The 27,750-nt window shown below is 43.5% G+C and overlaps 1 protein-coding gene across 1 annotated transcript in view; it reads right to left on the minus strand.

Moving 5' to 3' along the window:
* The window catches only part of NSMCE2 (NSE2 SUMO ligase component of SMC5/6 complex), a 432,520-nt gene that overhangs the window by 400,464 nt on the left and 4,306 nt on the right, over positions 1 to 27,750 (minus strand). The window contains exon 2 of the mRNA XM_089677511.1: positions 24,992 to 25,144. Coding sequence (XP_089533637.1) covers positions 24,992 to 25,127 — 136 coding nt within the window. The 5' untranslated portion in view covers positions 25,128 to 25,144. The remainder of the gene's footprint in view (positions 1 to 24,991; positions 25,145 to 27,750) is intronic.

Below are 27,750 nucleotides of genomic sequence, written 5' to 3' on the forward strand. Positions count from 1 at the left end.
CCCAGTGTGAGTCAACATCATGAAAAAAAATTTTTTTTTTACTTTCGCACCAGATGCGGACAGATTTTGATACTTTTTAAGTCATCCTGACCTTCTGAGAAGCCTGCCGAGAGGTCAGTGCGCAAAGCTTTTAACAATTACAAAAGGACATTCTTCAAGGAGCATGCCAGAACTGAAAAATGTTAATCCGTCTAATCCACAGGAGAGCTCAGTGGCAGCAGGATAGGTAAAACAGTATCCTGCCTGATAACAAACACCCATATCACATCCACGTAATGCAGATGTCCAGGAGGAAGACGATATGCGATTAACGCAATAAAACATTTAAAGATGCTGTGCAAAATTAATGTGCTTCATGCAGAAACTTTTCAGGGAATCTTCTGAGATAACTGTACCCCCCCGGTCACATCAAGCCCAACTTTGAAATTGGGCGAATTAGTGAAGTCGCACAATTTCAAAGTCGGGTGACTTGATGATTTCTGGTGCAATTTGCAAGACATCTGACTCAGATGTCTATGTAAATCGCACCAAAAGTAGTACATGCTCTACTTTAGAAATTGGTGCGGCTCCAACCAAGTCAGAACTGCACCAATATGGCAGCTCTAATAGCGGACAATAGGGTGCGACTTGGCATACAGTGGCTAAATGGTTAGCACTTCCGCCTGGCAGCACTAGGGTCGTTGGTTCGAATCCCAACCCCGGCACCACCTGTCTGGAGTTTGCATGTTCTCCCTGTGCCTGCGTGGGTTTACTCCGTATACTCCGGTTTCCTCCCACACTCCAAAGACATGCTGGTAGGTTAATTGGCTCCTGTCTAAATTGGCCCTAGTATGTGTATGTATGAATGTGAGTTAGGGACCTTAGATTGTACACCCCTTGAGGGTTAGGGACTGATGTGAATGTACAATATATATGTAAAGCGCTGTGTAAATTGACGGCGCTATATAAGTACCTGAAATAAATAAATAAATAAATAAGGCATATCAATTTAAGCTCTTACTTTCAACTTTATGTCATAAAATATAAAAAAATAAAAATGTAAAAACATTTTTTAAAATTATAATTTTTGGTTATAAACATGACCGTGCAATTGTCAAAGTGGGATAGCACTGAAAGCTGAAAATTGGCCTGGACTGGAAGGGGGTAAAAGTGTCCAGACTTGAAGTGGTTAAAGAAGGAGCCTCATTTTTTTTTTTTATAGTAATCCTACCAAAAGCACAATCCAGGTTCACTTTACATACTTGCTGATGCCTGGATTAAACTGGCAGAGCCTGAATTCTGCAGTAGTTTCTCCGCTTCTACACCAACCACAATCTAACAGAAGCTTCAGATTTTCATTGCTCTATAACTCAACACAACTAAAACCTTTTTAATTAAAAAAAAAAATAAAAATCGCCAAAGGCGTTCAAGCATGCTGGGATTTCTGGTAAGTTAGATCAGACAGAACTTTCGGGAACCAGAATAAGATATTTAATGGCATAATCTGATTTGGGAGACTGAAAACCGCAAGTGTGGAGTGCATGGCAGGGCTCAGCTATAACAACTAGCGTTTTCACTAGTTCAGCACATTTCTGTGAGGCTCATCACAGTCCAGTGACCGGTTACTATTAAATACCTGAGGTCTGACATGACTCCAGCATTCGCCTGCCATGACAAAGTTCCTATGAAAATGACATTTTCATTAAAGGTTTCTGCATGGTGATTTGCTGCCACCTACTGGGCGTATGAAAGTATACATGCAGTAATGCAAAGGGCCCTTATACACGATGCGTGCAATGAAGAGTGCTGTGGCAGCTCATCCATTTTTAGTGGCTTGTAAATATACTATATTTGGATCTACACTGCAATATTGTCCTGTGTCATGGTGCTCTCCATAGTAATTGTGCATTTGGTTTTATTCTATCTTTGCAATGAGGTGCCATTTAAAATGAATGGTAGCACACATATCAAGTACAGGGTGCAGCAACATAACTTCTTTTTTTCAAAACGCAATAAAACCCATTTTATGAATCAGAATTGTTTATATTGTCTTTAATAATGTAGGTACATATCTAAAGTTCTGTTTTACACAGTTTTGAAAATCATATCAGGTAGGTGACGCCCCCCATTGTCCATACACTGAATAAGCCGATTTCTGGCGTTTTTCATGACCCTTACCAGCATAGCAGCGGGTATGTTGGCAATTTCTGCGCGGATGTTGGCCTTCAGGTCTTGTAGGGTCCTTGGACGGTTTACATAAACGTGGGATTTAAAAAAAAACCCACAAAAAAAAAAAGTCACAAGGGGCCAAATCGGGGGAGCGGGCTGGCTACTCCAAATCACCCCTTATTGAGATGAGGCGCTCCGGGAAGTGTTCCCTTAAAACAGCCATTGATGCTCTTGAAGTGTGAGCCGTTGCTCCGTCCTGTTGGAACCAAATGTCCCCTAAGTCCAATTCATCAAAAAACAAATTCCTCCAACATGTTCACATACCGGTCTGAATTCACTTATTCAGTGTATGGACAATGGGGGGGCGTCACCTACCTGATATGTGTGAAACTGTGTAAAACAGAACTTTAGATATGTACCTACATTATTAAAGACAATAAAAACAATTCTGATTCATAAAATGGGTTTTATTGCGTTTTGAAAAAAGGAAGTTATGTTGCTGCACCCTGTATATTGCCTCAACACACAACATGCATTATCACATGTACAAGTGTGGAGTCAACCTTATAGTCATTAAAGTGTTATGCAAGTCTCAGAATAAAGTAGTATTGGGCCTCTTTCACACGGGTGTTCTGTATGTCCGTTTACAGATGAAAAACGGACACCCATGTATTTCTATGGACTAGTGGATGATCATCTGTTAACATCCTTTAATATCCGTTTTTTTTGAATGGAAGAAAACCCTATTTTTCTTTCGTACAAAAAAAAAAAAAAAAAAACCCGGAACAGACAAAAATGGATGTAAACAGACTTTAACGGATGTAAACGAATTAAAACAGATGGAAACCGCATGTAAATGGACGAAAACAGATGGAAAACAGATGAAAAATGGATGAAAAACAGCTGTAAACGGCAGAAAAAAGGATGTAAACGGATGACAAAACTGATGAAAAACGGATGACAAAACTGATGAAAAACGGATGTAAACTGATCCGTTTTTGCTTGGAAAAAATGTGACTGAACTGATGAAAAAAACATAACACCCGTGTGAAAGGGGCCTTAAACACTACATCTTTTAACTTAAAGCGGTATTAATCCCAAAAATATGTAGCAATTACCAATCATTAGCTGTGGTGGCTAAATTAGCTTTCTTTTTTCCCCCTTTATTTTAACCTGATGATCTGGCCAATTACACACTTCCTGTCTTAGGGTGTCCCCACTCCACTGGAGGAGCAATGGAGACACCTGTGGGTAGAAGCATTGTCAGTCTGGGGAGAGGGTAGTGTTAGATGAACTAGCAGATTTAGTTGGATTTACCTAACAAATTGAAGCTGAACTTCAGTTACCAGTTATAAGCATCCCTGTCAGTATTCAATGGTTTGTCTCAACCCCTGAACTGCTATTTTTGCTGGACAGCTTGGTTTGGTAAAGGAAATTGAAAAAGAACTCTAAAGGCCTAGGTGACAACCATGGCTCCTTACATACAGTAGTTACAGTGCAGGAGTGAGCTTAACTTGTTGCCGACCGCAGACAGCCGAATGACGGCTGCACTGCGGCCGGCCAGTTCTGAGTGGACGTCATATGACGTCCCCCCAGAACGCGCTCTCCTGCGCGCCCCAGGGGGCGCGCACCCGGCGACCTCCGTGATCGCTGTGTCCTACGGTCACAGCTGATCACGTGATGTGGTAAAAGGCCAATTGCAGCGGCCTTTTACCACCTGATCAGCAGTGTCCAATGACACGCTGATCACAGGGAAATGCAAGTGCCGGTTCTCGGCTGCACTTTCCTCACGCTGTCAGATCGTGAGGAAAGTACTGCCGAGAACCGGCAGTTGTCAGAGCGGGGATCGGCACCGATCATCAGGGCACTGATGATCAGTGCCCTGATGATTGGTGCCCAGCAGTGCCACCCGCAAGTTCCGCCCACCTGTGCCCTGCAGTGCGCCCACTAGCTCCGCCCACCTGTGCCCAGCAGATCACCCACCTGTGCCCAGCAGTGCACCGACCTGTGCCCAGCAGTGCACCCACCTGTGCCACTCTGCAATTTCACACACCTGTGCCCAAAAGTGCCACCTACCTGTGCCCAGCAGTGCCACCCACCTGTGCCACCCACCTGTGCCCACCAGTGCCACCCACCTGTGCCCACCCACCAGTGCTGCCCACCAGTGCCACCCACCAGTGCAGCCCAGCAGTGCTGCCAGTCAGTGCCACCAGTCAGTGCCCAGCGGTTGTGCCAGTCAGTGCCGCCAGTCAGTGCCCAGCAGTGATGCCAGTCAGTGCCGTCTATCAGTACCCATCATCAGTGTCACCTATCAGTGCCGCCTATCAGTGCTGCATATTAGTGCCGCCTATCTGTGACACCTCATTAGTGCTGTCTATCAGTGCCGCCTATCCGTGCCACCTCATTAGTACTGCCTATCAGTGCCCTTTTGTGCTGCCTATCAGTGCCCATCAGTGCCCATCAGTGCTGCCTCATCAACGCACATCAGCGAAGGAGAAAAATTACCTGTTTGAAAAATTTTATAATAGAAACAAAGAAACTTTTTTTTTTTTTTCAAATTTTTGGCAATTTTTTATTTATAGCGCAAAAAGTAAAGCGCCCAGTGGCGATTAAATACCACCAAAAGAAAGCTCTATTTGTGAGAAAAAAATGATCAAAATTTCATATGGGTACAATGTTGCATGACCGCGCAATTGTCAATCAAAGTGCGGCAGCGCTGAAAGCTGAAAATTGGCCTGGTAAATAAGGGGGTATAAGTGCCTGGTAGGCAAGTGGTTAAGTACAAGAAGTGTGTTATTCTCAGGATCACCAGGTAAAAAAATAATGGAAAAAAAACCTGAAAATAAACAGAAAAATGAGTCAGCCATCACATCTGAGACTTGATAAGCTGCAATATATTATATTTTTTGCCTACTGCTTTAATGCATCCCAAGCAATCTTTACAACATTCCCTAATACATACAGTTAGGTCCATATATATTTGGACACAGGCACAATTTTAGATTTTTCAAGTATTTACCAAAACATATTCAAGCTATAGTTACAGTCATGGCCGAAATTGTTGGCACCCTTGATATTTTTCCTGAAAATCAAGTATTTCACACAAAAAAGGTATTGCATTAACACATGTTTTGCTATACACATGTTTATTCCCTTTGTATGTATTGGAACAAATATAAAACAGAAGCAGAAAAGCAAATATGACATAATGTCACACAAAACCCCAAAAATGGGCTGGACAAAAGTATTGGCACCCTTAACTTAATATTTGGTTGCACACCCTTTGGAAAACATAACTGAAATCAGTCGCTTCCTATAACCATCAATAAGCTTCTGACACCTCTCACCCGGAATTTTGGACCACTCTTCCTTTGCAAACAGCTCCAGGTCTCTCTTATTGGAAGGACACCTTTTCCCAACAGCAATTTTAAGATCTCTCCACAGGTGTTCAATGGGATTTAGATCTGGGCTCATTGCTGGCCACTTCAGAACTCTCCAGCGCTTCTTTGCCATCCATTTCTGAGTGCTTTTTGACGTATGTTTGGGGTCATTGTCCTGCTGGAAGACCCAGGATCTTGGACGCAAACCCAGCTTTCTGACACTGGGCCCTACAGTGCGACCCAAAATCCTTTGGTAATCCTCAGATTTCATGATGCCTTGCACACAGTCAAGGCACCCAGTGCCAGAGGCAGCAAAACAACCCCAAAACATCATTGAACCTCCACCATATTTTACCGTAGGTACTGTGTTTTGTTCTTTGTAGGCCTCATTCCGTTTTCGGTAAACAGTAGAATGATGTGCTTTACCGAAAAGCTCTATCTTGGTCTCATCTGTCCACAAGACGTTTTCCCAGAAGGCTTTTGGCTTACTCAAGTACATTTTGGCAAACTGTAGTCTTGCTTTTTTATGTCTCTGTGTCAGCAGTGGGGTCCTCCTGGGTCTCCTGCCATAGCGTTTCATTTCATTTAAATGTCGACGGATAGTTCGCGCTGACACTGATGCTCCCTGAGCCTGCAGGACAGCTTGAATGTCTTTGGAACATGTTTGGGGCTGCTTATCCACCATCCGGACTATTCTGCGTTGCAATCTTTCATCAATTTTCCTCATCCGTCCACGACCAGGGAGATTAGCTACAGTGCCATGGGTTGCAAACTTCTTGATAATGTTGCGCACTGTGGACAAAGGCAAATCTAGTTCTCTGGAGATGGACTTGTAACCTTGAGATTGTTGATATTTTGCCACAATTTTGGTTCTCAGGTCCTCAGACAGTTCTCGTCTCCTCTTTCTGTTGTCCATGCTTAGTGTGGCACAGACAGACACACAATGCAAAGGTTAAGTGAACGTCTCTCCTTTTTATCTGCTTTCAGGTGTGATTTCTATATTGCCCACACCTGTTACTTGCCCCAGGTGAGTTTACAGGAGCATCACATGCTTGTAACATTCTTATTTATCCGCAGTTGTGAAAGGGTGCCAATACTTTTGTCCAGCCCATTTTTGGAGGTTTGTGTGACATTATGTCGAATTTGCTTTCTTTCCTCCCTTTTTTTGTTTTGTCCCAATACACACAAAGGGAATAAACATGTGTATAGCAAAACATGTGTTAATGCAATACGTTTCGTGAGAAATACATGATTTCCTGGAGAAATATCAAGGGTGCCAACAATTTCGGCCATGACTGTATATAATGGATATGGGCTGAAAGTGCACACTCAGGTTTAATTTGAGGGTATGTACATCCAAATTGGAGGAAGGGTTTAGGAATTACAGCTCTTAAGAACAGCAATCCCCCCCTTTTTAAGGGACCAAAAGTATTTGGACAATTGAATATAATCATAAATAAAATGTAAATGTTTAATATTTTGTTGAGAATCTTTTACTAGCAATGACTGCCTGAAGTCTGGAACCCATGGACATTACCAAAGACTGGGTTTCCTCCTTTCTGATGCTTTGCCAGGCTCTAACTGCAGCTGTCTTCAGTTCTTTGTTTGTGGGTCTTTCTGCCCTTAGTTTTGCCTTCAGCAAGTGAAATGCATGCTCAATGGGGTTGAGATCAGGTGATTGACTCGGCCATTGCATTGAATATAACACTTCTTTTCCTTCAAAAGCTCCTGGGTTGTTTTTGCAGTGTGTTTTGGATCATTATCCATCTGTACTGTGAAGCGCCGTCCAATCAACTTTGCTGCATTTGGCTGAATCTGGGCTGACAGTATATCTCTAAACACTGCAGAATTCATCCGACTGCTTCTGTCTTCTGTCACATCATCATTAAACACCAATGACCCAGTGCCACTGGAAGCCATGCATGCCCATGCCATCACACTGCCACCACGTTTTACAGATGACATTGCGTGCTTTGGATCATGATCTGTTCCAAGCCTTCTCCACATTTTTCCTTCCTGTCATTCTGGTACAGATTAATCTTAGTTTCATCCGTCCAAAGAATGCTTTTCCAGAACTGGTCTGGCTTTTTTAGATGCTTTTTGGCAAAGTCTAATCTGGCTTTTCTATTCTTCAGGCTTATGAATGGTTTGCACCTTATGGTGAACCCTCTGTATTTGCTCTCGTGAAGTCTTCTCTTGATTGTAGACTTTGACAATGATATGCCCACCTCCTGGAGAGTGTGCTTCACTTGTCTGGATGTTGTGAATGGGTTTGTCTTTACCATAGAGAGGATCCTGCAATCATCCACCACTGTTGTCTTCCGTGGACGTCCATGACTTTTTATGTTGCTGAACTCACCGGTGTGTTCTTCTTTCCTCAGAATGTACCAAACTGTTGATTTGGACACTCCTAATGTTGCTGTTATCTCTTTGATGGATTTGTTTCATTTTTGAAGCCTTACAATGGCCTGTTTCACTTGCATGGACAGCTCCTTTGAACGCTTGATGTAGGTTCACAGCAATAGATTCCAAATGCAAATACCACACTTAGAATCAACTCCAGACCTTTTACCTGCTTAATTGATGAAGAAATAATGAAGGAGTAGCCCACACCTGGCCATGAAACAGCTTTTGATTCAATTGTCCAATTACTTTTGGTCCCTTGTAAAAGGGGGGGTTGCTACTCTTAAGAGCTGTAATTCCTAAACACTTTCTCCAATTTGGATGTACATACCCTCAAATTTCAAGGTAAATACCAGAAAAAAAACTGAAATTGTGCCTTTGTCCAAATATATATTGACCTAACTGTATATTTTTTTTATATCAATGAACACAAGGCTTCCTCTGATTGACTGAAGTTGAGATTGCATCTGATTCCTTCTCTTTGTTATTATCTCTAGGTAGTATAGTTCATAGCTAGACACTCCCTATTTACTCTGCTACACAATGTAGTTGCACTTATCAGATGTAAAACTACACTATATTGCCAAAAGTATTGTGCCAGCCCTCCAAATCATTGGATTCAGGTGTTCCAATCACTCCATGGCCACAGGTGTATAAAATCAAGCATCTAGGCATGCAGACTGCTTCTACAAACATTTGTGAAAGAATGGGTCGCTCTCAGGAGCATTTTCTTGCTACTAAATATTCCACGGTCAACTGTTACTGGTATTATAACAAAGTGGAAGCAACTGGAAACAACAGCAACTCAGCCAAGAAGTGGTAGGCCACGTCACATGACAGAGAAGGGTCAGCACATGCTGAAGCGCACAGTGCGCAGAAGTCACCAACTGTCTGCACAGTCAATAGCTAAAGACCAAACTTGGTGTGACCTTCACATTAGCACAACAACAGTGTGTAGAGAGCTTCATGGAATGGGTTTCCTTGACCGAGCAGCTGCATCCAAGCCTGCAATGCAAACCGTCGGATACAGTGGTGTAAAGCACACCGCCACTGGACTCTAGAGCAGTGGAGACGTGTTCCCTGGACTGACGAATCACGTTTCTCTGTCTGGCAATCCGATGGACGTATCTGGGTTTGGCGGTTGCCAGGAAAACAGTACTTACCTGACTACATTGTGCCAAGTGCAAAGTTTGGTGGAGGGGGGATTATGGTGTGGGGTTGTTTTTCAGGGGTTAGGCTTGGCCCTTTATTTTCAGTGAAGTGAACTCTTAAGGAGTCAGCATACCAAGACATTTTGGACAATTTCATGCTCCCAACTTTGTGGGAAGAGATTGGGGATGGCCCTTTCCTGTTCCAACATGACTGCGCACCAGTGCACAAAGCAAGGTCCATAAAGACATGGATGAATGAGTTTGGGGTGGAGGAACTTGACTGGCCTGCACAGAGTCCTGACTTCAACCCCATAGAACATCTTTGGGATGAGTGGAAACTGGGATCCGGGCCTTTTCGTCCTACATCAGTGCTTGACTTCACAAATGCGCTTCTGGAAGAATGGTCAAACCTTCCCATAGACGCCCTCCTAAACCTTGTAGACAGCCTTCCAAGAAGAGTTGAAGCTGTTATAGCTGCAAAGGGCGGGGCCAACTCAATATTGAACCCTACGGACTAAGGCTGGGATGACATTAAAGTTCATGTACGTGTAAAGGCAGGCGCCCCAATACTTTTGGAAATATAGTGTATGTTGGTGCTCCCATGCCTAGTGTCAATTTTAATGTGGAAAGCAGAGGGACTGGCAGGAACATCAATGATTTCACACAAAGGATGCAATCAGGACACATCAGGAATATGAAAAGTTGGGTTTATATATTCTTTAAGTTAGCCATGCATGGCTCAAATTTCAGTCGATTCAAACAGGAATTCGAGAAGTGGGTGGCTTTGTTGGCCCCCACCTGCCAAGACAAAAGTTGTATGGAAAATTGAATCTGATGAAAAATGATCACCTGAAGAGTGGCTGCAGTCAAGTTCAGATATTCCTGCACCTGCAGCTGCTTGAATACGATAGCCAGTAGTGCAGACTCCGTCTTCCATGCAAAGTTAAATCTATTGCGTTTCTCTTGTTCAGGCTGAACAATTGAAATCTTAATGTCTATGGCTACCTTAAAGCGGAGCTCCATCCAAAAGGGGAAGTTCCACTTTAAGGACTGCTCCCCCGCTCCCCATTAAGGATTGGCACTTTTGGGGGGCAGGGGGGGAGCGGGTACCCGAATTTGACAGGTACCCATTCCCACTTCTGGTCCGATCGCCTAGGCCAGTGGTCGGCAAGCCGCGGCTCGCGAGCCACATGAGGCTCTTTACACGCTTTAATGCGGCTCTTGTGTGCCGGGCGCCCGCTCCCCTCCCTCCTCTCGGGCGGCAGGGACTCTGCAGCGTGATCCAAAAAAAAAAAACAGCCAGAGCAGCGCATTCAAATGCAATGATTGGCCAGTCTCGCTGCCACTCACATCCTGATAGCCAGTGATTGGCTGTCAGGATGTGTGTAGGCGGGGCAGCGTGACGAACGTGAGAGGAGCTAGGCTCCTCTCACAGTCCGCCCTGAAGACTGGAACTGCGCGGGAACACGGCGAGAGGAACGCGCGGAGCAAAGGTAAGTGAATTGACACAGGGGGGACTTGGCTTACTACTTGCTACTTACTTACTACTACTATATGAGGGATGAATTAATATGGGGGATGAATTACTATGGGGGATGAATTACTATAGGGGATGAATTACTATAGGGGGGATGAATTACTATAGGGGGGATGAATTACTATAGGGGGGATGAATTACTATATAGGGGATGAATTACTATACGGGGGATGAATTACTATGGGGGATGAATTACTATATGGGGGATGAATTACTATGGGGGATGAATTACTATACGGGGGATGAATTACTATAGGGGGGATGAATTACTATGGGGGATGAATTACTATATGGGGGATGAATTACTATATGGGGGATGAATTACTATATGGGGGATGAATTACTATATGGGGGATTAATTACTATATGGGGGATGAATTACTATATGGGGGATGAATTACTATGGGGGATGAATTACTATATGGGGGATGAATTACTATATGGGGGATGAATTACTATGGGGGATGAATTACTATATGGGGGATGAATTACTATGGGGGATGAATTACTATGGGGGATGAATTACTATGGGGGATGAATTACTATATGGGGGATGAATTACTATGGGGGATGAATTACTATAAAAACTTATTGAAACTAAAAACAGTGTACCATCCTATGTATTTTCAGTTTTAAGAATGTGGCTCTCAAAATAAATTTCAGTCGTGGTTTTGGCGAGATTTGGCTCAGTTGAAAAAAAATGTTGCCCACCACTGGCCTAGGCGAGTATAGGGGGGATGAATTACTATATGGGGGATGAATTACTATACGGGGGATGAATTACTATAGGGGGGATGAATTACTATGGGGGATGAATTACTATACGGGGGATGAATTACTATACGGGGGATGAATTACTATGGGGGATGAATTACTATACGGGGGATGAATTACTATACGGGGGATGAATTACTATGGGGGATGAATTATTATGGGGGATGAATTACTATATGGGGGATGAATTACTATACGGGAGATGAATTACTATACGGGGGATGAATTACTATATGGGGGATGAATTACTATGGGGGATGAATTACTATACGGGGGATGAATTACTATAGGGGGGATGAATTACTATGGGGGATGAATTACTATATGGGGGATGAATTACTATATGGGGGATGAATTACTATATGGGGGATTAATTACTATATGGGGGATGAATTACTATATGGGAGATGAATTACTATGGGGGATGAATTACTATGGGGGATGAATTACTATATGGGGGATGAATTACTATATGGGGGATGAATTACTATGGGGGATGAATTACTATGGGGGATGAATTACTATATGGGGGATGAATTACTATATGGGGGATGAATTACTATATGGGGGATGAATTACTATGGGGGATGAATTACTATAAAAACTTATTGAAACTAAAAACAGTGTACCATCCTATGTATTTTCAGTTTTAAGAATGTGGCTCTCAAAATAAATTTCAATCGTGGTTTTGGCGAGATTTGGCTCAGTTGAAAAAAAATGTTGCCCACCACTGGCCTAGGCGATCAGAAACGGATAGTGTCCTCCCTCCCTCCCTGTAGTCTTTTTGGACACTTGACAGGTCCCAGAGGACTACAGGACCATTCATGAAGCGCAGCGCTACTCGCGCATGTGCAGTGGGCACCCAACTGTGAAGCTGCAAGCTATCACAGCCGGGTGCCCACACTGAAGATGCCGGCCTCCTGGAATACAGGATGGCCGGTGAAACGAGCTGCAGTTTTTGTAGCTGCTGACTTTTATTTGTTGACAGCGTGAGTGGAACTCCGCTTTAAAGCTGCCTGTAGATTTTGAAAAGTCAAGAAGTGGCCATGCTGTCCTTACAGACAAGGTCTAGGGGGGTATATGTTATTGCATATATCTGCATCGGAAAAACAACAGTATGTAAGGATTTCAAGGAATGTTTAAAACGGTGCCACCAAAATACAAAGAAAGAGACACAAATAATGTAACAGTAACCATTTATCATATATGTCATACTATATACTATAAAATGAATACCCTGCACACCTGGAGATCAGGACAAATATAAACCCTCATTCAGCACCACAGTGGAACCTTGCCCCTCATTATTCATAGCAGGAACTACAAGGGTAATCCATTGTCTAGGTGGTAGGACCCATTTCTACTCCTCCAGTTTGGTAAGAAACCAGAAACAGTCAGGAACCATTACCATTGCATTCACTAGTTCCTGCTCCATCTCTGAATCGCTGTATGGTGGTTTAGCAAACTACAGCCTGCAACTTTTTTCACTTTGGCTTCCATCTGGTTTTCCAGAAATGCATATTTATTGCTTACAGAGGCCCAGCATGCAATCTGCATGCAAACTGGCTGAGCAGCTAAGCATCTCCCATGTTCATCTACCACGGGCTTTGTCCCCACAGTGGTCAGTCTGATGAAGAGTTCTGTATTCAGCTCTATTTGTTATACAATTTCCACACTGTCACCTTTGAAAAGCCCTGCAATTCTAAGGTCTTCACCAGCGCTGCTGTTAGAAACCACGGGGCCCCATACAGCCAACTTGACATGACTTCAATGGGGCTGCCTCTTGCCACTAATCATGGGAATCCCCACATCTAAATCGGCGTGCAGATGCATTAGCAGATGTGAATGCTCCCGAAGGCTCCATTGTCATGTAATTTTAGACACAAAGTCGCATGACAAGTCGCAGTCCATGTATTTTAATGGAAGGCATTCAAATCTATGCAACTTAAAGTCGCAGCGACTTTAAAAAGGTTCCTACACTACTTTGACTTTCATGGGAGTTGAGTGCTATAGACTGCAATGTACACTCTCAACAGTCGCATGAAAGTCACATCCTAATGTTATCAATGTGACAGTTGTGCAACAGCCAAAGTCATATTCATCCAAAGCTGCATCAAAGTTGGATCAAAGTCGCAATGTAAAGCTGCAATGGGAATCGCATGACTTTGGATTCACACACGTGTGACTGGAGCCTTACTGTTTTAAAACACACATGAAAACATAGACCCTGTTCAAAGTGTTTTATTTAAGCACCGCTGACGTTTACTGTCATTTCTCAAAAGAGACAAACTTTGTGTGCAATGGACAGTTTACACCAGGATTGCACAGAAAACGTGCCGCGTTCCCCTCGTGTTCCTTTGCTGTACATTTTTGCAGCCTATTCATTTGAATGGGCTGCGTTTTGCACTAGAACACAGAAAAAAATAGTGCATGGTCTACTTTTAAAAATGAGCTGTACCAAACTGCATGGTATTGCGGTACCATGCAACGTTTGCGATCTGTGTTTGGGGTGCTGTTAACAATACACTGCCACTCGTATGCAGATCACAAGAACATTGCAATGGAAAGCTATGCGGAGAAAATGCACAGAACGCGCCTTTCCCACACTGCGTTTTGGAGGTAGCTGGCTATACACTAGTAGACTGTTGAACGAACGTTTGTACGAAAATTCTCAGTACATTCTTGACTTGACTTATGTCATTTGAAGGTACTTCAGAATTTAATTTGCTTTTAAGATTCGATTTGGGGAATGAGCAGACTTTCCAGAATGAAAAGCACAGCCAGTGTTAGAAATGTATTGAAAAAAATATTGGCATCCTTCGAATTTTCTCATCTCTGCAGTTAATACCAAAGCTGATTTGAACCCACCAATGATTAGAAATTTGAACAAAGTTTCCTACAACAAAAAATTTTGAACAAAATTCTACTAAAATATGACTAGCTTTAGGCTAGCCATACATGCATCAATTTCTCTCATTCAGCCTACAAGGTGAACAAGAGAACATCAACAGATTTCTTCATCCATGCTAAACTGCATTGGAAGGAGGAATCTCCATGTCAGGAATGGACTTGCCAATAGTGGTGGGACTCACCTGCCTTGTGGGCTGCAGTACCAGGGCTGGCCAGCGGGTGCTCTCAACAACCAGAGGCTCACTTCGGCAATTAGCCATCACCTAGGGCTGATTGCAGGTGGTGTATTTAAGGGATAGCCAGACCTGCAGTCTGTGCCTTGTTGTACTGTTTGCTTGGCCCTGGTTTCCTGATCCTGTTTCTGCTGTCCTGACGCTGCCTGAACTCTGCCTGTACTGACCTCGGCTAGTCCTGACCACTCTCCCGCCTGCTCCTGGTACTCCGTTTGCCCGTTTGCTACCGACCCGGCCTGCCTGACTACTCTTGTATCGTATGTTTGTTATCTGTTGGAGGTTTGGTTCAGTTTGTTTGCACTGTGTTATGTTTAGTTTTGCACTGCGTTTGTATTGTTAGTCTTAATAAATGATATTATTTACTATATCTGAAGCCTATCTTTCCCTGTGTCAGTCCACACACTTCTGGTCACACCCGCATCCCTGACACTCCACTGCCACCTACTGTGTCAGGGCTGCCACAGCACTAAAGCTGCCCAAATACCCAAACAGTGACTGCATCAGATAGGATGCAGTCACTGTTCGGGCTACAATTTTCCACCAGGCTCCTTAGACCAAAGTCAACAGGTCAGTAGTACCGAAAGGGCCATCCAAGACTCACCTTTGCTCACCTTTTAACAAAAAATAAATAAATGCACATTTTGTTGCAGGCAAAAAATGTGCATTTACTATTTTTTGTTTTAGGGGCCTGGAAAGCATTTCACCAGTGATCAGCCGATTGCTGGTGCCATGCAGGTCTTCTGCAGACTATTAGCACAATCTGTCTGCCCGTGCATCATACTGGCTGCCAGTTTTACACTGACAGGAAGAATCAATGAACCACAGCACTCAACAGTGCCCACGTAGTTCATTGAGAACTACAAGCCAACAGCCACAAAGGATGTTGGGACTTGTAGTCTCCCATTCCCATGAATGATGCGGCCAGGTGGGCGCAGCACCACACGGCCACGTTTTTTTTTAATTGTGACCGCTAGCGGGGGGAAAAAGATCCCCCATTAGCTGTCACTGCGCAGGGAATTGGGAAAAGGGGGTGGGCTGGTCCTACAGTAACATGTCCCATGTTTCACCCTGAATATGGGTGTAACATGTAACATGTTACAAAAGGTGAACTTATCCTTTAGCGCCTAAGAGTAATACAAATCTTAAAGCCTAAGTAAAATTTTACACCTTTGACATGTGTTAGTAAAACAGTAAAAAAAAATATTTTTTTATTTAGCTGTGTGTTTCTTGTTACTACTGTAACCTACCACCAAAAAACAACCCAAAACAAATTTTCCAGCTCTTGACAATCACAGCGATACCATATACAGTATGTGTATGTTATTTGTTGTTTGTACCCGTACCACAGCCCATTTTGTTTTTCGTTTTTTTACCTAAAATACACTGGCACCACTTAAAAAAAAAAAAAAAACACAAATCATGACCTTTGACCTTGACCCAAACAGTAACCCTGGTACTGAACTAGATCAAACCTTGATCTAGGTTTTTTTTTTTTTTGCAAACAGGTTTTTTTTTCTTTATAAGGAGAGAGAGACATACAATGCATCTCTCTCCTCCATTCAGGGAGAAAAAAAAATAAAGGGGGCGAGCTTCACAGTGACTGACCACTGTGATAGCCAATCAGAGGCTATCACAGCGATCATGTGACACAGAATCGGGAGTCCCAGGTCTCGATCATTGCTCTCAGTGACACCCTGGTCTTTGTGTTGGGAGCGCGCTGTGCTCCCAGCACAAAGACAGGTACGCAAATATGCGGCCCCACAGAAAAAAAGCCCAGTTCCAGCCATCTTTGTGTGACGTCGGCGTCAAGGGATTAACCTCCTTAGCGGTCTGATTATGTCCATATTTCTGTGCTCAAAGCGGTACATTTTTTTGCATGGAAATATGTATTTTTTTTTATTGTAGGCCTGTAATTTTTAGGAATAACTCACTGAAATCTATCCGAACAAGAGTCTAGTAAACATCCCAGGTATGGTAAAATTTGAAACACGAAAACATAACTTAAAATTTAATAAATAATCATAAAAAATATTAATACATTTAATTCAATAATATAATCAAACCAAAAACACTGAAATTTGAAATAAAGCGCCAAGTTCGCACATCACTGAGCAAAGTCGCAAAATTGTTTTCAGTGTCTGATGACGAATTTCCCCACAAATCATTATCACTCAATTCTGCAAGTGGTTCTGATTTACTATCGCTGTTCTCTAGCTGGTCTAAAACCGATTTTGACCTAAAGGGACGCTTTTTGGACGCCATGGACGTTTCTCAGTTTCCCGGCAGAAAGAACAGTAAAAATGCAGGCATGGCACAAGACAAAGCACTCGGGACAAAATGTATGTGAAATGGTTTAATACAGGAATGTTTTACTATGTGATTTTAGTGTATTTAGTGAATGTCACTTTTTGTCATTTTCAAATTTCCCGCCAGTTCCGTCCCCCATACGTCCCGACGTTGCAGGGGACGGAACACAGAAGACAGATGCCGGCATCCGCTGGAGGACATTACCGGGGACACTGCAGGGGGGATATTGCGAGATCGAAGAACAAGGCAAGAGAAGAACAGATCCTGGAGCAGCGCTGCATGGTAAGCCTGAGTGTAGCTCGGGGTTACCGCTTGTGGTACTGAAACTTTACCCCGAGCTACACTCAGGAATACAGAAAAAATGAGGAAGGGTTGTTATGGTAATACACTATTTTGAGTTTCTTTTATTTTTGAGGTTTTCACAAAAGCCACCGGAAGCAATCAAACTTTATAAGAAAATTTCAAGTTTATTACATTCATCCTTTTTTTTTATTGATTTTGAACTATTGAGACATTGGACTTCTTTATGAATATTGTTGTTTTGATTACTACATATTATCACTTTTAAGGTGTGTGCGCTACTTATGTATTTCAGTTGGGGATTTGTTTAAAGAGGGGGAGATTCTTCTTTGAATAATTTTTTGTAGACTTGCTAAATTGGGTGCAGATGTGGGGGTGGCAAGTTCAGGGGTGGCAGCCCTGGATGTCACTGCTATTCCTAACAGCCGGGAGAGCAGACCATCTGGCAAGGATGGTGAGGGTAGTGCAGGAAGACCTACATCGTTGGTGATAATAGGGATTCTATAATCAGAAGGACTGATAGAATAATTTGAAGCCAGGCTCGTCTAAACCGAATGGTTTGCTGCCTCCCTGGTGCCAGGGTTCGGCATGTGGTGGACCAGGTTGATAAATTACTGGGAGGGGCTGGGCAAGACCCAGCTTTCTTGGACCCTGATAGAACCAATGACAGAATACATGGAAGGTGGAGGCGCCTTAAGAATTAATTTAAAGAACTAGGCTGCAAGTTGAAGAAAAGGACCTCCAAGGTGATATTCTCTGAAATATTACCTGTGCCATGCGAAACTCAGGAAAGACAGGGAGATTAGAGAACTCAATGCATGGCTAAAGACCTGGTGTAAGAGGGAAGGATTTGGGTTTCTAGAGCACTGGGCTGACTTTTCATTGGGGTGCAACCTATATGCCAGAGATGGTTTGCACCTAAATGGAAGGGGGTCTGCTGTGCTGGGGAAGAGGTTTATGGGAAGGCTGGAGGAGTATTTAAACTAGGATATGGGGGGAGGGAGAATTGGAATATAATGGGGCAAACAGATCAGACAGGAGTCAGTCCTTACTGGTGGGTGGAATGGGGAAAGATGGTGGGAGGGCTATGGCAGGTAATAAGAAGGTTCCCATGTTACAAACAACTATTGGAATTGGTACCAATTGTACAAAAATAAAAAATATGCAAATTATGTGTGCACAAGATGTCAATGAATTAAAGTGTTTGTTCACTAATGCCAGAAGTCTGCCAAGCAAATTAGGTGAGTTGGAGGCTTTGGTGCATGAACAGAACTATGATTTAATTGGTATTGCTGAATCTTGGCTTCATTCTTCACATGACTGGGCCATTAATATTCCTGGTTATGTTCTCTTTTGGAGAGATGGTAAAAAGGAAAGGTGGTGGTGTCTGTCTCTAAGTGAGAAGTGATCTCAGAGCGAGTGTGAAAGAGGACCTATTGATAGAGAGTGTGATGAGGCTGAAGTATTATGGGTGGAACTGCACATGGGGGTGCATACTACAAAGGCTATCATTGGAGTTTGTTATAGGCCACCCAGTATTAATGAGGAGGTGGAGACTCAGCTCCTTGCACAGATCGAAAGGGCTGCAAGGGCTGGGACAGTGATAATAATGAGAGAATTTAACTACCAGAAAATTGACTGGAGTAATGGTACTGCAGGAACAGTTAAAGGGCGAAAATGTATAAACCTACTACAGGACAATTTTATGGTACAGTTCATAGAGGCCCTAACCAGGAATGATGCTCTACTGGACCTGGTAATCTCAAACCATGCAGAGCTTATTGCTAATGTCCATATAAAAGAACATCTGGGTAGTAGTGACCATGACATGATTTCATTTATTGTTAGCTGTAAACAAAAAGCACATATGGGAAAAATAAAAACGCTCAACTTTAAGAGAGCTAATTTTCCAAGTCTGAGAGCTGCTCTCCAAAACTTAGATTGGGAATGAATATTGGCATCGATGAACACAACACAGAAATGGGAGTTCTTCAAAAAGACTGTATGTGAACACACTGCAAAATATATTCCCATGGGCAACAAAGTTTAAAAGGCTAAAAATCAAACCTATGTGGCTTACGGTCAAAGTTAAAAAAAGGTATAGATAATAAGAAAAGAGCTTTTATTAAATATAAAAAGGAAGGAACGCTATCATCGTTTAAACATTACAAAGAATATACCGTATTTGCCGGCGTATAAGACGACTAGGCGTATAAGACGACCCCCTACTTTTCCTGTTAAAATATAGGGTTTGAGCTATACTCGCCGTATAAGACTACCCCTCTTCCAACGCACACCAAATAAAAATGAAAAAACATCAGATTTGATTTCAGTATGGTATGGTATTTCAGTATGGTATTCCAATGATGGGGCGCTATTCCTCCCACTGACACCAATGATGGGGCACTATTCCTCCCACTGACACTAATGGTGCCCCATCAGTAGTGTCAGTGTGTGAGGAATAGTGTCCCATCATTAGTGTCAGTGGGAGGAATCATGCCCCATCATTGGTGTCAGTGGGAGGAATAGCACCCCATCATTGGTATCAGTGGGAGGAATAGTGCCCCATCATTAGTCAGTGGGAGGAATAGTGCCCCATCGTTGGTGTTAGTGGGGAGGAGGAATAGTGTCCCATGGTTGGTGTCAGTGGGGAGGAGGAATAGTGCCCCATGGTTGGTGTCAGTTGGGGAGGAATAGTGCCCCATCATTGGTGTCAGTGGGGAGAATAGTGCCCCATCATTGGTATCAGTGTGGAGAAAAGTGCCCCATCATTGGTGTCAGTGGGGGAGGAATAGTGCCCCATCATTGGTGTCAGTGGGGGAGGAATAGTGCCCCATCATTGGTGTCAGTGGGGGAGGAATAGTGCCCCATCATTGGTGTCAGTGGGGGAGGAATAGTGCCCCATCATTGGTGTCAGTGGGGGAGGAATAGTGCCCCATCATTGGTGTCAGTGGGGGAAGAATAGTGCCCCATCATTGGTGTCAGTGTGGAGGAGGAATAGTGCCCCATCGTTGGTGTCAGTGGGGGAGAGGAGCGGCTGCTCCTTCTTTCAGTTCAGCAGCTTGATTTTCGCGGGGCCGTTCGGCTCCGCCTCCTCGCCGGTGATTGGTCGCCTGTGTGCGCTGGCGCCCAATCACCGGTGAGGAGGCGGAGCCAAGCGGCCGTGTGACCATCAAGCGGCCGAACTGAAAGAAGGAGCAGCCGCGCTTCCTGGACCGGATCATCGTGGGACCGGAGCCAGGTAAGGTACAGCAGCCCCTCTGCCCACCCCTGTACTTAGTGTCCGTTGGAGGACACCGCCCCTGGAAAAAGTGCCGCCCTGACACACCGGCTCGCCGTATACCGGCGTATAAGACGACCCCCGACTTTTCAGAAGATTTTCAGGGGTTGAAAAGTCGTCTTATACGCCGGCAAATACGGTAACAGAATATGTAAAAAGGAAATCAATGCCGCGAAAACTGAAAACAAATGACAGATTGCAAAAGATAGCAGGACAAACCCCCAAAAATTCTTCAAATATATTAATAGTAAAAAGGTCCGGTCCGAGCATGTAGGCCCTTTACTAAATAATCTAGAGTGGGTGACTGGGGATAAAGAGAAGGCAAATTTATTTAATACCTTCTTCAGCTCTGTGTATACAAAGGAGCATGGGGGAGACCTTGTCCATAATGGGCATGGTAGTGACACAGCCCCAGATGATCCAAATTGACTCATAATTGATTTGATGCAGAAATATTTAGACAGAATAAAGGTGAACAAAGCACCTGGACCGGATGGCATACACCCACGGGTCCTTAAAGAATTGAGCTCTGTCATTTCAAAGCCATTGTTTCTAATTTTAGGGACTCTTTAATGACTGGCATAGTACCACTTGGATTGGCGTAAGGTGGTGCCTATATTTAAAAAGGGGTCAAAATCTTTACCAAATAATTATAGACTTGTTAGTTTAACTTCTATAGTTGGAAAGCTTAATAAAATACCACATAGATGAGTTCTTGCTGGAAAAAAATATTTTAAGCAACAGACAGCATGGATTCATGAAAGACAGAAGTTGTCAAACAAATCTGATTCCTTTTTATGAGGAGGTGAGCAAAACCTTGGACAGAGGGGTGGCAGTGGATGTGGTATACTTGGACAGAGGGGTGGAGGTGGACGTGGTATACTTGGACAGAGGGGTGGCAGTGGACGTGGTATACTTGGACAGAGGGGTGGCAGTGGACGTGGTATACTTGGACAGAGGGGTGGCAGTGGACGTGGTATACTTGGACAGAGGGGTGGCGGTGGACGTGGTATACTTGGACAGAGGGGTGGCGGTGGACGTGGTATACTTGGACAGAGGGGTGGAGGTGGACGTGGTATACTTGGACAGAGGGGTGGAGGTGGACGTGGTATACTTGGACAGAGGGGTGGAGGTGGACGTGGTATACTTGGACAGAGGGGTGGCAGTGGACGTGGTATACTTGGACAGAGGGGTGGAGGTGGACGTGGTATACTTGGACAGAGGGGTGGCAGTGGACGTGGTATACTTGGACAGAGGGGTGGCAGTGGACGTGGTATACTTGGACAGAGGGGTGGCAGTGGACGTGGTATACTTGGATTTTGCAAAAGCGTTTGACACAGTTCCCTACACATGGCTAATGTGTTAGGTAAAGTCTACAGGCTTGGAGGAATACGTATGTAAAAGGATAGAAAACTGGCTAAAGATCGAATGCAGAAAGTAGTGGTTAATACTTTTCAATTGAGTTGTACAGTTTATAGGTCACATTAAAGGTGGAAAAAGTTCTGAATTTATTTATCTTGGTCTCATTTTTTTTAATCACAGAAACCTGACATTTTAACAGGGGTGTGTAGACTTTCTATAGCCACTATAACTGGATATAACATTTATAGGTAAAGTTCATCCAGGGAATATCTGGTTGCCTCTCGGGGGATCAGGAAGGAATTTTTTTCCCTTGCAGGAGTAAATTGGATCATGCTTTCCTGAGGGGGTTTTTTGCCTTCCTCTTGATCAACTGTGGGAATATGATTCTAACTTTTTTTTGGTTGAACTGGATGGACTTTTGTCTTTTTCAGCCAGACTATGTAAAGTCTGTGTAAGCTCTATCACTGGCCGATACAGGGGTTACACAGGGAGTAGACTAAGGGCTCTGGCAGGTGGTAAAGTTAGCGGGGGAGCACAGGTAAGGCAAGTATTAGTGGGTGGGGAGGGTAACCTATCAGAAAGCGTATTAAAACCTAACTCCATATTTAATGTGTCTTTAAATAGTTTGTTTGCACCAAGCTGGCCTAAATTAATGATCTACTGCACTGACAGGTGCACTTGCTGGTTGTGCTGTATTAACTGCATGTAGCCTCAGCTAGATATAGCATACAGCGCTGTGTTCTGGCAGTGAGATGGGGACTTGCTGTCCCATTCCTGGAACAAAACAGAGTAGGAGCTTTGTATTCTATGAATGAAATCAAAGCTTCCTCTGATTGGCGGAAGGCAGTTTGTGATGTCATCCACCTGAGTAAACTTTGTATTCATTCATAGAATACAAAGCTTCCTGTGAATGGCCGAGCAGTGTTCAGCCCTACTCTGTTTTATTACAGGAATGGGACAGCAAGTCCTCGACTCACTGCCAGAACACAGCGCTGTATGTTATATCTAGCTGAGGCTACATACAGTTAATACAGTGAGCCCAGCAAGGGTACCCATCAGTGCACTAGATCATTCATTTAGGCCAGCTTGGCGCAAACTATTTAAAGACAGAAGTGCAATAAATAGTTTGTTTGTGCCAGCTTGATCCAAATTTTTTAACTAGTTTCCGCCCGGCCAATAGCACAAAGGCGGCTGGGCGAGCAGCTCATCCCTCCGGGTGGACGCCATATGGCGTCCTTTCAGGCATGCGCAGTTTGCCTGCCCGCAGGGTCGCTCTACGACGCGATCTTTCACTGGCCGTGTACCTCGGACACGGGCGATGACAGATCTGTGTACCGGCCCTGTTTCCAGTATCATGTGACCTGCTGTGACCAATCACAGCAGGTCACATGACAATTGTATACAATGGATGGCTTCCTTTCATGCCATCCATTGTATACTATTGTGTCTAGCTGTGAATGGTCACAGCAATCACATGCACAAGCTGGACTAATCACAGCCCAGCTGTGTCATGTGATTAGCCGTGGCCAAATCACAGCTAAGCGCACAAAAAAAACCCCTGAATGAATCGATGTCATTCAGGTAAATGCTTGCTTATAGCAAAGAAATTCTTTGCTTATAAGCAAATTGTGTAAAAAAAAAACCAAAAACTGATCACTTGTCCAAAGTAGTACAATGTTACTATGGTAACATTATACTACTTTGGTCATAGTGAAACATGAAAAAAAATCTTAAAAAAAAAGAGAAAAAAAGTAATAAAAAATTAAAACTAATAAAAACATTTTAAAAAATAATAATTTTTTTTTTTTTTTGTACTGTGACCAGTCAGTGTCCCTGATCACCGCCATGCCAGTTATATGATGACGCTGTACTGCACTGGCAACAATATGTTTTATTTTTTTCCTTTTCCGAAAAATTATGACAAAAAAAATTACAACTTCAAAAAACTCGCCATGCCTGTTATGAAGTACGTCGGACTGTCTACTTTGCAAAAAGGGGTCATTTGGGGGATATCTGTATTGTTCTGACATTCTTGGACCTCAAGAAATTAGATTGGCTGTCAGTACTTCAGGACTGATCAATATTCAGATCTATCCCATAGTTTGTGAACTCTATAACTTTCCTACAAACTAAATAATACATCCTAATTTGGGTTATTTTCACCAAAGACATGTAGTAGAACACATCTCGGCCTAAATTTATGAAGAACCATTATTTATTTGCAAACTTTTATAACAGAAACCAAGAAAAATGTGGGGTTTTTTTCAAACTTTTTGTTCATTTAGCAAAAAATAAAAACCCCAGTGTTGCTTAAATACCACCAAAAGAAAGCTCTAGTTGTGTGAAGAAAATGATAAAATTTTAGTTTGGGTACAGTGTTGTATGACTGCGCAATTGTCATTCAAAGTGTGAGAGCGCTGAAACCTGAAAAATGACCTGGGCAGGAAGGGGGTAAAAGTGCCCGGTATGGAAGCTGTTAAAGGGACATTAAATATGCAGTTGGATATTAAAGGATAAGCCCACTTTTTAGAAAAAAATAATACATGCACTTTTTTTGCAGGTAAAATAATGTGCGTATATTATTTTTTTTCTTAAGAGCCTGCAGAAGATTGCACTTGTGATTAGCAGATTGTGGGTGAAATGGCAGGCTCCTGCAGACTGTCATTATAGCTGTCTGCATGTACCTCCCATACGGGCAGACAGTCACTGAAATCAAAAAAGATCAATGACCTACAAGAGTACTCACCAGTGGCCTCGCAGTTAAGTGGGAAATACAAGCAATCAGCTGCAATGGAAGATGGTACTTGTAATCCATTCATTCACAGGAAACTGAATGAATGATGCGGCTGAGTGGGCGTGGCCCTCCATAGCTGCGCTGTTTTGAAATTGTGACAGTGGGTGCGGGGAGAGAATCCCTCACATGCTGTCACAACGAAAGCTCGGGGAGGTGCACACCCTGAATCTGAATGGAACATGTTACTAAAAGTGAACTTAATTGTTTAAGGGTAAAGATTCTTTTAATATACATAATTCTAAAAGAAGAATAAAAACTTCTAAAATGTACAAAGTTGGATGCAACATGTCCTTATTTTGTGTTTTCAGCAACAAATCAAAGCTAGTGATCCCCAGCTGGTCACATAGTGATGTCTGTGTTCTACACATCTACATAGAAGTCATCAGTCAAGGAAAATGAAGTCACAACTTACATCCGCTCTGCAGAAGATCCAGCGCCACGCCGGTGGCAATGTCCATCCCTGTGTCTACGTATGTCTGGCAGTTCTTCAGGGAAGAGATTGATGAGTCCAAAGACGAGAAACTGAAAGGCATATTGTGATCGGCCATGTTGTAATATCTACCTGCTAAAAAAAAATAAAATCTGTCAATGCCGTGTGATAAATATACCTAAAAAGGCATACAGTACGGGGTCCTGGATTGATAACGAGGAATCTGACACCTAAACAGAGTCGTAAAAGAACTTCCCTAGACACTAACCATGAATCATATTTACAATAATAAACACCCTCCATGCAGTACAAACAAATAAATTTAAAAAACCATAAAACAGTCATGTGACCCTGAGAATGGGCAGAGCTGCCCAGTGAACTCTTAGTGTGCATATATGGAAGGAGCGCCAGACTACAAGATAAGAGTCCAAATTCATTTACTGATGTTGTGTTAAAAGACAGTCCATGTCTTTCCGGGGTCAAAGGAACTCCCCATTCATCGGGGCTCCAGTTAAAAATGAGAACCTTGAATGGACTCAAAGAAAGGCTTTCCTGTTGGAATCTGTACAGGGGAGCTGATTGCTGGAGTAGGATTCTTGGCCAGCAGTCAAAACAACCTGCTCTTAGGACTTGTTTATATCTGCGGAGGACCTAACTGTCCTTCGAATCCATGGTGGATCGCTTTTCAGAGAGAGTTTGCCAGCAGGCTGGGGGGTTTTTTGTCACCTCTTCACAGTCTGTTTTACCCTATGAGCTAGCACTACAGAGCTGCACACATAGCAGACGCAGGATGGTTGTGGCACGGCTCCATTCACTTGAATTGGTCACATTCAGCAGTGGTACAACAACACAACGCATTGCACCCATGGCACGTATACAACCCTCCCCTCCGCTAGCTACTGTGCTGGGTTAAAGTGTAAAATCATATAACATACAATCCACACTGTATTCCAATTGTTTATAGCCTACTCCAATTATACTGAATGTTGAAGTAAACTTACTTTGGGAAAATCCCACACATTTACTTCCCTGAATCTTGTGACATGTAGTCACTACGTGCTGTGTGCAGGTGTAACGGCAAGATGTGTACCCCCATGAAGATGTATTTCCCTGACGCATCTGCGCATGTCACGGTTTTCGGCAGAAGTAGCCAATCGCCGATCACCATCCATAGCACAGAACTGCCTCAATTAGCCCCTTTTAGGCTGCACCACTGAGTGCATGCACTGCTGAAGCTGATCCCGCAGATCAATAGTTGACGCACCCGCAAGATGGATAGAAGCATCATGGAAAGGAGAGAGGTCGGATGCAGTAGCTCTGTGATCGCTTGATCGTCTCTGAAACCGTGACATGCGCAGATGCGTCAGGGAAACACATCTTCATGGGGGTACACATCTTGCCACTACACAGGCACTGCTGTGTAACACATTTCACAGAGCCTACCTTCTGAACTACAAAGGTGCTGAGGGGAGGGGTGCAGGGGGCAGAGTACGTACAGGAATCACAGTTTGTGGCAGCAAGGTATCATGGGATATGTAGTCCATATAAAGGAGAAGCAAAGCATGCTGGGAATCCAGGAAGTTGTGGAAAGAGACAGGCAGCAGACTGACAGAACAGGCAATAAAACTACGGCTCAGCACCTACATTTTTTTTTACTAACCCTCCCTTATCCCGGCCGCAAGTGTAACTGAGACCTTAGAATCCATTTTAAAACTACATATACATATATCTGTCTAAGACTACTCTTCCACATAGTGGAGACAGTGAACTCACACAGCAATGTTGTCACCCTGGGGAATATCAGATCTACTGGCAATAAAACCGTGTTACAGGGAGAGCTCAGGAAAAGATAAACTACTGTGTTAATGCCCAACTGAACCTTCAGTTTCAACTGACTAAATACATTTCAGGTGCATCAAAATAAAAGGTGTTTGGTGTTTAACAATTCCTTTACATTCTAAAGCAGCCACAGCCTGAGTAGAAAGGCCTGTCCTCTGCCAGCAGTTACAGAGTGGGACGCCTGCTCTCTATGTGGAAGCAGTGATCTCTCTGTAGCAGGGGCGGACTGACAACTCATGGGGCCCCCAAGCAATAGGGGATCGTGGGGCCCGTGTCCTTGCCCAAACTCAAAAAAGCCTATGAAAAAAAGGTACCAGGGGCATCTCATGGGGTCCCCTACTGACCCCGGGCCCTCGGGCAGTGTCCGAGTCTCCAAATGGTCAGTCCACCCCTGCTCTGTAAAGATCCAACACCCCTTGCTGAGTCTGATCTACAACTCTGCAATCAGCAAAGCTCATGCTCCTAATTGTTGGCTATTACTAAGAAGGGGGTATATTGGGCCTATGCAAACAGACTATTGCTTCCACATATATATATATATATATATACACACTATATTGCCAAAAGTATTGGGCCAGCCCTCCAAATCATTGAATTCAGGTGTTCCAATCACCTCCATGGCCACAGGCATGCAGACTGCTTCTACAAACATTTGTGAAAGAATGGGTCGCTCTCAGGAGCTCAGTGACTCCAAGCGTGGTCCCGTGATGGGTTGTCACCTGTGCAATAAGTCCATCCGTGACATTTCCTGGCTACTAAATATTCCACGCTCAACTGTTAGTGGTATTATAACAAAGTGGAAGCAACTGGGAACAACAGCAACTCAGCCACCAAGTGGTAGGCCATGTAAAATGACAGAGTGGGGTCAGCACATGCTGAAGCGCACAGTGCGCAGAAGTCAC

Source organism: Staurois parvus, unplaced genomic scaffold (genome assembly GCF_062004578.1).
Source record: "Staurois parvus isolate SC_StPar_1 unplaced genomic scaffold, SC_StPar_1.0 ptg000187l, whole genome shotgun sequence".
Classification (NCBI taxonomy): domain Eukaryota; kingdom Metazoa; phylum Chordata; class Amphibia; order Anura; family Ranidae; genus Staurois; species Staurois parvus.